Raw genomic sequence first — 14,734 nt, 5'->3', positions numbered from 1 at the left:
AAAACAGCAGATGCCGGGGTCTGTGTGTGTGCAGAGTAAAGTCCTCAGTGTTCGAGCGCTCCAATTAAACCACATTTTTCATTGTATGCAACCTGATCAATGCTAGCCTGGAAACCAGACAGATCTGGTGATGATAATTAATTAGTGATATTAGTCTGGCCATGCCAGGCTAGACCAATTCTAGATTCATATTGTAAAGTCAGATACTCAAAACTTTGACAGCGACTGCATTGCTTGTATACCAAATCAGATTTTTTGCATTATTTCCAGTCACGGGGCGACTGTGGCTCAAGAGGTAGAGCAGGTCGTCCAATGATCCATGGGTCGGCGGTTCGAATCCCGGCTCCTCCTGTCTACATGTCGAAGTGTCCTTGGGCAAGACACTGAACCCCAAATTGCTCCCGATGTGCTGGTTGGTACCTTGCATGGCTTCCGCCGCAATCGGTGTATGAATGTGTGTGTGAATGGGTGAATGTAATGCACAATCTATGTAAAGCGCCTTGGATAAAGGCGCTATATAAATGCACCATTTACCATTTACCATTCGTCTTCTGGCCTTATTGTGTGATAAATCATGTACTATTGAGCGTTTGCTCATACCTTTGAGCGTAACACTGTACCGTACCTTGCCCATGAAGCCTGTCGCCCCCGTGATCAGCACAGCCTTTCCTGCATAGTATTCTGGGATGTTCGCCATGGCGACGACGACGGTTCTAACCTAATGGACGAAATCCCTCTTCAACGCCACACCACCTGCAGAGAAACACAGACAAGACTGAGGATTTAACCCATTTAGACCCCAGTTAAAAACGTTCGGTGGCGTGCTATGAGCTTGTAGATCTGCTATTTTTCAATAGCTAAAGTATAACATAATGCTTAAAACACCAAAAGGGGTTCCCGCCCAAAATGGGTTAAAATGCGACAGAACACTTATGCATTTTCTTTGATAATGCACTGAAATCGAGCGCAATGAAGAGGATATTTTTGTGTTAATGAAGTCTACGACCTAGAGAAGTCAAGATTGCAGACTATAACATTGGAATCGCATTGCAACAAAATGTTAGGTCAGGTACACCTGATTTGAATCAGATGCTTGCTAAGGGCCTAATACATTCGTTTCAAATTTGGATTGAATGTTGGATTAATATTGCGTGTCTCAACAATTCACACACACACACACACACACACACACACACACACACACACACACACACACACACACACACACACACACACACACACACACACACACACACACACACACACACACACACACACACACACACACACACACACACACACACACACACACACACACACACACACACACACACACACACACACACACACACACACACACACACACACACACACACACACACACACACACACACACACACACACACACACACACACACACACACACACACACACACACACACACACACACACACACACATTAATGACAACTTGACTCACTGGACAGTCAACCAGGAATACAGGTATATTTAGAAATACAAATGTTTTTGTCTGAATGCAGCCTTATCTTTTAGGCGTTGGCTATAAATTCTTATCTAGTATCTGGCTTAAGGTGTTTGAGGTATAGCCACTTAAGCTGATAGCAGCACACATATCAGATAACTGGTACAATCATCAACTGAAATACTTTTATCTCTCCTACCAATAAAATCATCATATTCCAAACCAGTAGTCACTAAAGGCCCAAGGGACGACATTACGCAGGTGTCCGGTACCTGCTGTTGGGGGACAGAGTGGACAGAGTGTTTCTGACTACGTGGCTTCCGGTTTTCTGAAAAAGCTATGTTTCTATGTCAGTCGTTCGTCGATTTTTCAAAAATAGCAGACCTACAAGCTCGTAGCGCGCCACTCGGTGGCGCGCTATGAGCTTGTAGATCTGCTATTTTTCAATAGCTAAAGCATAACATAATGCTAACACCAAAAGGGGTTCCCGCCCAAAATGGGTTAAGGAAAGATAAGAAACAGGATTACTTCTGCACTATTACACACTACACAGTACACTATGGGCACCATTTTCGTCACCGCTAAACCCTTTATCCCTAAACGTCTTTGCCTTTTTTTTTACTATTTTGAAAAACATTTTTGAATAGTTCAACTAGCCAATCTACATTGACACATTGTGAGCTTGTAGACTGGCCATTTTAACTATTCAAAAATGTTTTGCAAAATAGTAAAAAAAAGGCAAAGAAGTTTAGGGATAAGGGGTTTAGCGGTGACGAAAATGGAGCCCTATATGTTGTAGGCTAGTGAATGCACTGATCTGTCTCTGCCCGGGAGGTTTGGGAGGTTAGCTGCATTGATGGAGAACTGCTGCAGTGTTCAGGCTAGAATGAATGCTTGCAATCACAAATTCCAAAATGCCCTGTGTTCTCCCGCAGGCAAATACATCGTACTGTAATTTACAACAATAAACCTTCTAGAGAGACAATTTTTTACAATCACCACAGCTGCAGACCAATAAATACAGAAAACCAAGCTACTTAGCTAGACCATATTGATGGTCATTCAAACAAATCAAACTGAAAACATGTTCATGACAACTTCATGGATTAAAGCAAAATAAAATATCACAAACTAGAAAAAGTGCCCTTCTGGGCACATGTCTCCACCAGGAGGATAGGAGTGTGTGTGTGATGCTTGGCCTGTTGTAGCGCCACCATGAGGCTGATTTGAAAACTGTCAAGTGGCATTTCTTCCAAAGCCTAGTGGGAATATGCATGCACAGTTTCACCACAATCGGACACTGCGGTGAGTAGTTGTGGCGATTTGTACAAAACGGGTACAAAGCTTTTTGTTTTACATATGTCGGCGCTATAAAGAGCAGATGTGAAAAATTCCAGGCAAAGGTTTTTCCTTGGCCTCTAGGGAGTTGGCATATAAAGTTATCCACAGATCGTGCAGTTGGAGGTAAAAACACTTTTCGGCCAGTTATAGCGCCACCATGAGGCTGAGTTGAAAATGTTCATGTGTCATTTCTTCCTCGGCCTAGTGGGAATGTGCATGCACAATTTCACAGAAATCACACGATGTGTTCATGATTTGCAGCATTTTGTTTGAAACTGAGCACTCCTGCGAACTTTGGAAGCCAATCTTAGCCAATCAGGATGGAGTCTGAGAAATCTGAAAGACCCGTTTCGTTGAATGGCTCTAGAGAGACTGTGTACCAATTTGCGTGATGTTTGGACAAAATCTGTAGGTGTACTTTCCAAAAACTTGGTTTGCACAAAGCGGCCTCCTGGTGGCGCTATAACAGGCCGTTCTGGAAAGTTTGGCAGAGGTTCATCGTTGGCATCCAGGGAGTGTGTGTGCAAAATTTGGCATCGACCGGGTTAACGGTGCCGGAGATTAGCTGTTCACAGACGGACGGACGGACGGACGGACGGACGGACACACGGAGTGCAAAACATACTCTCTCCCCATGCCTTCGGCCTGGTGGAGACAATGAAAGAATGTGTTTCCTAAACAATGAACACAATTAGAGTATGTAGAAAGTATGTTTTAGTGATATTGTTCCATGCTATTCTACATACTGAAAAAAAGAACTAGGCTTACACTGTGTAGTTACTTGAAAGCCCCCAAAATATCTGATAGGATCATACTGTGATTACAGTATGTTGTTCTCAAGCCAAAGGCATCCCCTGGGATTTAGGAATACTGCCAGGACTCAAGTGTTTCAGTTAAACCAGTTATTCCGCTTTACATGCAGGCAGACCAGCATGTTACCTACATTACACAAAAAGCACTGTTCAACTTCAATCTATTCAGAACACACAAAGTGCCCCACAGTACATTTGGGCCAAAGTGAATTGAGTTCCGATCATGGGCAGTTTTGAGTTTGTACAGAAGAAAAATAATGATACTGTAGATTTCCCTTCTCCTTGAATTAGGGCTAGGCAATTTACGTCTATGAATTCTCCAACACATATAGTACTGACAACATCAACTTAATTATTACAATAATAAAGTGGCAATATAGAGACAATACAGAGAAACAAAGGTTATGACAGTCAACACAGAGGACAAAACCATTGCCACAGCATACGGGTGCTTGAGCGAGTCGAGGACTTCAAAGTTCAAGTACCTCGGGGCCTGGACTGCCTCAACTGACCAGGATCTGAAGGTTCGGAGAGCACTTGCCTGGAAAGCCTTGCACGGGATGAGGAGAGTGTGAAAATCAGATATGGGAGAAGACCTTAAAGGGGCATTCCACTCATTTTCAACATTTTACTATGTCATTAATATACCTTAGAGCTGTTGTGTGGAATTAATTAAAAAAAAGTCCCCCCATGCTGTGTTTCCTAGAACTGGACATCTGAAAAAAATCCTTAACATTGTGAAACACATCTTGATGACATCATCAAGATGTGTTTCACCATGTTAATGATTTTTTTCATACTTTTCATACTAGGAAACACAGCATGGGGGGACTTTTTTATTATTTCCACACAACAGCTCTAAGGTATGTTAATGACATGGTAAAATGTTGAAAATGAGTGGAATGCCCCTTTAAGAGGCGGCTGTTCATAGCTACTGTGGAGTCAGTACTGCTGTATGGGGCCGAGACATGGACCCTTACAATACAACAGGAAAAAACCCTGGATGGAGTCTACACAAGAATGCTACGAATGGCACTAGGTGTCACATGGACATGGAACCAGCAACGCCATGTCTCATATTAATGTAGCTGGAATTATGGGCCCCTGTGTACCGAGGCCCCGGCCTGAGCAGCTCAGTCTCTGGTCAATGCTGCAGATGCACCATTTGCTGCATAAGGCCTCACTCAGACCTTTACTGCATTGCTGTATGCTTGTTGGATGAATGTTGTGTAGTGTCATGGCCGCCCCAATGCATTTCCAATGGAAGTCACATGGTTTGTAGTCCACATTTTGGACTACAAGCTGTTGTATGGCTTTCGGCTGTGTTTCGACTGCGCCCCTCCCCCTCATACAACACAAATGTTGTGTCAAACCATGTGACTCCCATTGGAAATGCATTGGGGCGGCCATGACACTACACAACATTCATCCAACCAGCATACAGCAATGCAGTAATGGTCTGAGTGAGGCCTAAGGGTGCACTCACACGGTTAATGCAATGTTCTGTGCTCGTTGGATCAATGCTGTGTTGTGTCATGGCCGCCCAATGCATTTCCAATGGAGGTCACATGGTTTGACACAACATTGTGTTGTATGAGGGGGAGGGGAGCAGTCGAAACACAGCTGAAAGCCATACAACAGACCCCTCCCCCTATGTTGTGTCAAACCATGTGACCTCCATTGGAAATGCGGCCATGACACAACACAAAATTCATCCAACGAGCACAGAGCATTGCATTAACTGTGTGAGTGCACCCTCAGCATGCCAAGTCCAGCTGTAAGCCTGTCCTAATGGCTGTGTGACTGACTACACAACCAAGTTGCACACTGCTGGCTCGAGAACAGCATACAAAAGAAAGAAAATGTCATGGAAATCACCTGCGCTGTCACCGAAACGATGGATAGTTGAATCACCCCGGTTTTTAATTCTATTAGGATATGTATTATACTATAATAAGATACAGTATATTGCAGACATATACTTCTAACTGAGGACTACAGAAAAAAGTAGATAATATAGATACATGGCCTAATACTAATACATAAACACACATTTTTAAATGTGCTGCAAGCAATGATGAAGCAACTAGTAGACACTGTAGACACTCACCCCTTAATTCCGTAGATTATGGTATTTTTAGTAAATTGCTTTGATTCAGTATTGGGGTTTCTTATTGAAAAATTTCATCTATATGGGGATGGGCCATGGGAATGAAATTTAACTTGGATACTAAAGGCCCCCACCGGTGGTTGGCAGTTTCCCAAAATTCCCAACCACCATGGTAGTCACCTAATCACCTCTGGAGTATGCGTATACGCCAGACCAGTGATAAGAAACTCACCGATCACCCCCTGCAGCACTTCTCTCTGTATTTACTAACCACTGTCAGCTCGTTCACCCTGGCTCGCTCCAGAGGGAGGCGGGGCACTCCTAAACCACCGTTTAGGTGAGGTACTATGTATCAAAACCACAGTTTAGGTGAAAACGTTCCCACCGAAAAGGCGAGTAACTTATCACCTAAAACTGAAGTATGCGTGAGTTTCATGTTCATATTATCAATATATAATTATTGGGTAAAATAAAGAAAATACATTTAACAACTTCCCAGTGCACATTTATTTTAATGCCATTGCCAATGTTTTTACATTTTATGCAGTAGCATTAAAGTACTGCATAAAACGTAAGAAAACATTTTTAGCCTCACTGTGAAAATATTGAATAGTGAATATTCAAAAATAGTTAACATTGGCCCAAGAAAAGAAATTATTGTAAACTACATTGTACCATAATTATAACCATTTACCTCATTTGGATATTTTTAGCCAATGAATCTCTGAATACAATGAACCACAATAAGTTCACTAAAGTTAATCTAGAACCACTATTACAAGCTCACACTCTCAATGGCCTTCACCATCTTCATCATCTGTTTTCCTCATTCCCTTTAGCCGCCTCATCTTTGCCTTCATCTTCGTGTGGTCCTCACCTCCTTCACACTTGCAATAGCAAGTGCATTTTACAGTATTTGGCTGCAGGCCTTCAATGTGCTGCAGCTGGTGATGTCAAGCAAATTAACTGGCGCCGCTGCCTGGGCGGAACCAACCATGCATGACAGGCCCTCCTTGAGCAAGTTCCCACCTGAACTTTGTGATGCATCTGGCCCGTGCATGTGGCTCCCTCTGATCTGCAGCCTTGGCTTCCACAACATGATCCAAAAGGTAAGCAAGCATATGTGCAATATCAAGTTTATATCAGTTGGAACTGGAAGGCAGGAAGGCGTCCCCCTTTTTACACAACGGCATTCCAAAGCCTGCTATTCCGACGCGCTCCATACTAACACTGACCCTAACCAAGCCACGTAGTCAGAATGCATCAGGTACAGTACCCGAGCACTGTACTGAGACCTGGCATGACGGTACTTTCTTGATAGTACTTTCGGTGCAGATGCCTCGCCATTTCCAAAAGCGGTAGGAGAGACCGGGTCAGATTCCCAGGAAACCCTCCCTGACATTTGTCACCCAATGCCGAATGATGGTGGCATTTACTGCATCATGTCCAGGATGATGAGCCATCCCACCTCTCCATCTGCACCAGTACAGTAAAAGGACAAATACATCAGTGTCAGCAATTAGGATAGGCTGGGTGCCCCTGGCTGCAATTAGGATGGATAGATCTGAGCCATACATGATATTGTACAGAATTTGCTGATTCTTTTTCAAGGAATCAGTGCTTCTGGAACTCCTCCATGATTTTCACTCAGGTATTCATCATGGGTGGAGCATTAGAGTGGCAGATTTACACTTACAGTAGCAGCAGGTGATTCTTTATTTATTTTATACTATGTTCAAATTGAACCCAAAGGACACTGACACGTACAAAGTAAGTCTGTACAGAACATTGAAAACACATCATGTGATCACCATTCCAAGTTAACTAGAAGAAACATTATATAGTCAGGGGATATTAATAAAATCTGGGAATACATTTCTTACCAAGAATTTTTCTTCACCAATGTGTTTGTAAGGGTGTCTAATGGTGGTTGAATAGAAACAAATGTGGGATATGTTAGTAGACACCCTTACAAACACATTGGTGAAGAAGAATTCTTGGTAAGAAATGTATTCCCAGATTTGACATTATTCTGATAATATTCCCTGATGGAAGCAGATAGTCACAGCCTTATTTTCCACTGGGAACAAAGAGGATTAAGTAAGTAATATAGTCCATGGGTTTTCAACAGGTGGTCCGTGGACCACTGGTGGTCCGTGGAGGTATTGCATGTGGTCCCTGACCATGCATTTAGTAATGTAGGATTTGTTGATTTGTTTTAAATGCTCTTTCCACTAGTTGAGAAACCGTTGAGAAACTGAATGACCTGGTGACCTATGATGAAACCATCCATGTAGTCATCCAAGTTGGAGTTCAAGAAATTCAACAGAAAAAGGGAGTTAGAATCTCAAGAAGGGGGAAGTGCACCGGATTGTCTGGTTGAGTTATTAGGGCATTTTACCAGTAGTAGTCAACGGTTGAGAAACAGTGGGATGTATACACATAGGATGCATAGCAAGTGTTAACTTACAAAAGCATTAATCTTAGCCCATATCCCCACCCAACACAATAGTGGTCCCCAGGTTGATTCTAAGTCAGGGTGGTGTTCCCTGGTTCACAATCAGTTGAAAACCCCTGATATAGTCCATAGTGGTTTCCATAGCTGAACTTACTCAAGGTATGCAGTCAGCTGGTCTGTCTCAAACAGGAGTCATATTCGCAGTGTGATATACATACAATAATAATTGCCAGTGTCTGCCTGTATGTGGAAACAGAAAAGTTTCTCACTTAACAAAAGGAAGGTTGCAAACAGAACAGAGCAAAGGCCTAGGAAAACATTCATATCTGTAAAAACATGTTTATATAAATTATATATTGTTAGTATTGCCCATCTTGGCATCTTACCATCTTGGAGCCATTATAAACTATTGTGGTTGTGGCATTATTCCAGTGATACCTACCTACAGTATATAGCTCTGAAAAGGATGATGCGCCTGAATGTACTTTTCAGGCATCCAGTCTCATTCAAGACTTAAGTGAATTCTAAAAATAGTTTCTGGAGCCTTTTCCATCCTTCACACGTGCCATTTGTGAATTTCTGAACTGGGGCAGTTCATTTATGTGCAATATAGAAGTGGGACAGAGTGAAACAGAGTAAAAGCAATAACTTCTTCTGTTCTGTGGTCACAAATTATTCGGCAACACTAGTTGATGGAAGACTACACAAACTTTTATTAAAAACAAGGAGTTTTCAGATATCAGGAGTTTATTCACTGAAGCGAGTACCAGGCTGGCATTCGACCATTCATCTGAGCTGTCCCTGAAAGCTGATCCACAGCCAAGGAGGGTAAAAAAAACCTTTATATATTCATGGTAACAAATGGAGGTTAACCGCAGTCTGCACCACACGCACATTAAAATCAATGGAAAGGGCACTTGCACTCGTGCTGTCCGTTAAAAGGTTTGTTTCTAATGGATGAGACTTTTTGAGATCTGGCATAAATACCCTCAAAGGAACCATTCTGATCAAGAACAAACACATAAGAACTGGCAAACGGACTGCATTGATACTTGTTTAGGCTCCTATTATGTGTAGGTTCTAATTATCCTAATTTAGACATATACCTATTCAGGTGTATTTAATCACAACAGATCATTCTGTATCTGGCACTTAACAAATATATACACACATTGAAAGTAAACACCTGATGCACAGGAAACAATTTGAGGCAATGGCATAAAAACTACCACGACATGTAGAGATTGTAGATAAGATGATTTGTAGATTGTCAATTTGTCAAATTTGATGCCAATCAGACCTTCCCATTTTCAAAGCATAACATTTAAAAAAGCAACAATACTTTTTTCCCCACAAATCATTAGGACTCTATACTTTATTTGCTCAAAACCTGTGCTGTGCCACCAACAGGATGAGAACAATCTAAACCCATCTGTCTTGAGAGAGATTAGGAGGACGGATGTTTCTCAATCTCGAAAGATTTAAACTGTCGACACAAGAGACAAACTATGACACCCCCCCGGGCCATTCATTCAGTAAGCACTGTATGGAGCAATGTTATGAGCACATCTGTCTCACTTCTCAGTTCGAGCCGAGGTGGTACAGACAGCCTCGGACAACACTGTGCACTGCCAGTACCAGTAGGAATGCAAAGGATCCCGTGATAGTCATTACACACAGATGTTGTTCTGCTTCGTTAGTTACCAGTTACCACAACAGCCATCATGACCGTTACTTATTGTTCGTTTGCAGAGCACACGTAAAACTCACATCAATACACCTCGCCACAAAAGTTAGGCTTCACTAAAAGCAAGTCTATGAAACGCCTATAAATCAGTGATTTATACTTGGTGCTAGTTGCGACGCGGGGACGGGGTGTCACTGTCAGCAACATGTGAGCTTGTCTGCTATATTCGGTACCAGCCACGGAGCGCAACCATCAGACTTAAAGTTATATGTCACATCATGGTATTGGTAGGAACTAGGAAATAAGATCATTCACCACAACAACAAGTGATGAACCCGTGAATTTTAGCTCGCACTGAACAGATAATTGTGCTACGAATGGTTGAAGCACAGATCGGAGCTGCAATTCCCATTCGTGCGTCCCTCGTTTTGACGCGACCCCATCATCAAGCAGTCAGCAGTGTGAACCACAATTTGCAGTCGCTTCCTCGGTGGCCTTGAACCAGACCCCGGCCCGAACCCCCTTGTTTTGATTATAGTTCGACTACAGATCTTATCAAATGAACGTTAATCAAGAATAATGTAATGGAACGTTACGTTATGACCAGTGCGTTTTGTTTAGCCAACCCCTCCCTCTTCTTCTTCCTCTCTTGCTCTGCGCATCTCTTTCAGAAATGAAATACATGCTGCCGCACGTTGGCTTTCCCAACCGACACCCACTACTACCACTACTACTGCTCCCACATTCATTTCATTCCAATCATCCTTTAGCCATCAGCGTTATTATTAACAGATCAAATAAATATATACATACGATATACCGCAAGTCAAGATTACGCCGCGTCGGTGTGGTTGGACGGTGGTGGCCCCACGTACGTACCTGAAATATCGATCGAAGAGATGTCTTTTTCCGGCTCTGTTAACTTGTGATTTCCCGGACGGACGGACGACGGTGCTGAGTGAGTGAACCTCAACGGTCGGCCACAGTTTTAGGAAATACGCTGGCTGGCTGCGCGGCGCGCGGACTGGACTGAGTGTGGACTGTGGTGTGGAGCCCACAGTGGAAAGTAGACACGAGAGAACAGGAAGGAAACCGTGTTGCCAGGTTTTGCGAGAGGGAGAAACGAGCGAACTAGGTCCTTTTAAAGGAGAATTCCCCCCCATTCTGTTTTTCCTAGAACTGTAATTATGAAAAAAACCATTAACATGGTGAAACACATCTTGATGTTTCACCATGTTAATGTTTTTTTCCAGACCTCCAGTTCTAGGAAACACAGAATGGGGGGGACTTTTTTATTATTTCCACACAACAGCTCTAAGCTATATTAATGACATAGTAAAATGTTGAAAATGAGTGGAATGCCCCTTTAAAAGAAAAAAGAAAACACAAAACTAAAAAAACACACCTTTCAATTAGGTTTAAAACCTATTTGAAAATAGCAGATATCTACAAGCTCACACGTGAGCTTGTAGATCAGCTATTAAACAACTAGAAATCTTGTATGGGTTGGGGGTCCCTAGCATGAAATATTTTCAGATGGGGGTTCGCATACTGGGGGGGGGGGGGGTGGTTTCTTGAGTATGAAAATGTTTGAGAACCATTGGTTTACTTTTAACAGCATTTAGGAAACAAGCCCATCCCAAATGAGATAATAAGCTATTAAATTTCAATTAACTTCAAATGAGGTTTATTGGCATGAGAAAACATACGACACTGCCAAAGCAAGTGTCAAAAAACTCAAAATACAATAAGATCAGTTGAAAATGGGGAAAGTATACAGTTGGAGGGGGTACAGCATTTTGTAAACAGAGCTATGTCACATATTGCATAATTATGTTATACAGGGTAAAAAGCTTTTTTGAAACAAATAGCAGCATTCTTTCTCAAGACTATTTAAATAGCATACAAAAAGATCAGATTTAAGATGTGTTTAAAGGTAGCAGCTCTGTTTACATGTGCAGTAGGTCTACTTGGTACATAGTAGTCCTTAGGGTGGTTGTATTCCATTGCCTAACCTTCTTTTGTCACAACAGTTCACAAATCTCGCTTTGGTCATATAGTTTCAAACTCACTTTGGGTGTGTGTAATCTGTGGGAAGTGTGTCTCTGATGTCTTGGTATAGTGGGCAGGTGGTTAGAAAGTTTCCACCACATTTTGTGTGCAGTGGGTGCATAGTCTGTCTTCCCTTGGGAGCAGGGTCTGTCTGTACATATACACCAAGAACTCAGATCTCCACTTAGTAGTTGGTATGATCCACTATGCATAAGTTGTATGTTTTCTTCTGTTCCAGGCTTTATAGATAAAGTTTGAGATTGCTAATGTATGGTTATCAAATAAATATTTAACTAAAACGCTGTCCATGCAGGGACAGACCTACATGTACTTTGTCAAAGAAAAATCATGATAAAAAGGGAAGTACAATAGAAAATGGATTTCATCCTCAACCTCACCAAGTTCACAATATCTACATAGTCTTTGATCTAATTCTGTTCCAGTGTACCGCCCTGTAGTGGCAATATTCCCGAGCGGAACTGTGTAGACAGAGATCGACAGAGATCATACACAACATATTTTTCACATTCATACACAGTTTTAAACTGGCAATATGTATGTAGTTTAGGTTTATCATTGATTTCTTCCACCCATTTAACTCTGTATTTTGTCATGGCCAATTCCTTGAATATCCCCACATGCACCTTCTGTATCTTTAGTACATGGCTTGGTTGAATGCTTGATTCTGATTGGTCAATCGCTGAATTCAGCGGTGTGTTATTTCTTGATAACAGACCGTTCCGCTCTATAACAGACCGCTGCCTAATCAAACCCTCTGAGCACCAAGCCTGGGACCGAGGTTACTGAGCACCGCAGCTGCGCGGCTGCACCTCACTTGATTTACTGCTGTTTCCAACATGACAGCCATGTAAACACACACACACACTGTGACACACAATGTCAAACATTTGAGCTAGAAATAGACTAGCAGTACCGGGAAAGGGATTCTATTTGATCAACTCGCTTCCTTGTTTTCCAAAAATGCTCCAGCCCTGCAGCTGGGCAGGCACAGCCAGTGTGAATACTTTTTTTGTTGTGTTTTGGATAAATGTATTAATTTATGTTAGGTAGCCATGTAATAAGCGGGATAATATCTGGCTAGGCGAAGCCTCTGTGGTTAAACTCCCTGTCGGCAGGGCCGGATCTACCATATGGGCACTTTGGGCACGTGCCCAGGGGCCCTTGGGCACCAGGGGCCCCTCAAAAAAAAAAAAAGAAAGAAATTCCCTGCTAATCCGAATGAAATAAATGGTGTCTAAAAAGATTAGTGTTTTATTGTTGGTGAGAAGGGCAGCTGAAAGTGCAATTGTGTGTAAAGCAGCAACAATGCGCTAGATTGGCTGTCACTCTGGGGGGGGTAGGCAACCGGAAATAGGCCAATATAACGGCATAAAACTGCCCCAAAACGGCTCCAAAACAGCAAAAATGTTGCGCGCGCGTGAAGGGGGGCCCTTCGAGCTTCAGTGCCCAGGGGCCCTCAGAGGTGTTAATCCGGCCCTGCCTGTCGGTGAATTATCTACTACATTTTGCTTTGGTTTTGGTTCTCTTTCCATTATGTCAGGTAGCTTTCTTTTTGTTTTCTTATAATAATCTGGTTAAGTCTGATGGGTTTTCCCAACTAGTTAGTTACTATTCTTTTTTTTCTTTTTTTCATGTTTTTTTTTTTGTGGCTTTCGCCTTTATTTTATATATTTTTTATGGAGGGACAGACAGTAGGCTGACAGGAAAATGGGGAGAGAGATGGGGGGGGTGACATGCAGTAAAGGCCGTCGGGATCGGGAGTCGAACCCGCGGCACACTGCCAGACTGGATTACCAGCCAAGGTGCCTGGACCGCTGAGCCACGGCCCAGGCCAGTTAGTTACTATTCTAACCTTTTGAAAATGTTACCCCAAATAAGCAACTACACTTTAGAAACAAGCAACTACACAGTAGTACACTTGTTTAGATTATAAACAAGCCCCCAAAAAACGCAGCTTTGGAGAAAAACAAGCCCAAAGTCGCTTACAACCAACCCGACATGGCAACGTTGGAAGGAAACATGAAGGGTGGTCCCCTCTGGTCCCATCAGATCATAATGAAAACTGCGTGACGTCAGCAAGTAGAGAGAGTTGGGAGAGTCTGGTCTGGACTCTGGGGTTAATGTTATGTCGCCGTACGACGGTGTCGAGCCCAAAAAAATGTAAAGATATATATCACTGTCTCAGATATATCTCAGATATAGATCTCTGTTTGTTTAGAAAATAATTATGTTTGTAAGGGTGTCTACTAACATATCCCACATTGGTTTCTATTCAACCACCCTAGGGGAATTTTTGACAGCTGGGGTACCATCAACAACCAATTCGGCCATAGCCACTTGCCCAAATGTGCTGACCTCATCACATTTGTGATGACGGCTATGGCCGTCTTTAGCCCAAGGAGTGTTTTTCGTGCAAAACTAATGCTTGGAATGGATTCAGAATCATAAAAAACCCTAGTTTGACCTGTCACATGCTACTTAAAGCATAATGAAATTTAGAACATTTAGCCTTATATTGGTTGTTGATGATACCCCAACTTTCAGCAGCTGTCAAAAATTCCCCTAAGGTGGTTGAATAGAAACAAATGTGGGATATGTTAGTAGACACCTTTACAAACACATTGGTGAAGAAAATTCTTGGTAAGAAATGTATTCCCAGATTTGACATTATTCTGATAATATTCCCTGACTAATAGCCATTTCCAAATGTTTGACATGCCAATTACTCAACAGTCAACATGCAACTCTTAGCAACCAAACTCAATCTCATC

General features: G+C 42.4%; 1 protein-coding gene across 2 annotated transcripts in view; it reads right to left on the bottom strand.

Moving 5' to 3' along the window:
* Positions 1-10,986, bottom strand: part of far1 (fatty acyl CoA reductase 1) — a 38,089-nt gene extending 27,103 nt beyond the window's left edge. For both annotated transcript variants that reach the window (XM_079501469.1, XM_079501468.1), the window contains exons 1-2: positions 10,770-10,986; positions 626-753 (exon numbers count right to left, since the gene is read on the bottom strand). In XM_079501469.1, coding sequence (XP_079357595.1) covers positions 626-697 — 72 coding nt within the window. In that variant the 5' untranslated portion in view covers positions 698-753; positions 10,770-10,986. The remainder of the gene's footprint in view (positions 1-625; positions 754-10,769) is intronic.
* Between the last annotated feature and the right edge of the window lie 3,748 nt (positions 10,987-14,734).

The sequence above is a fragment of the Electrona antarctica genome, assembly GCF_951216825.1.
Source record: "Electrona antarctica genome assembly, chromosome: 5".
Lineage (NCBI taxonomy): Eukaryota > Metazoa > Chordata > Actinopteri > Myctophiformes > Myctophidae > Electrona > Electrona antarctica.
Note: the sequence above shows the minus strand (reverse complement) of the source record. Positions and strands in the feature narration are given on the sequence as shown.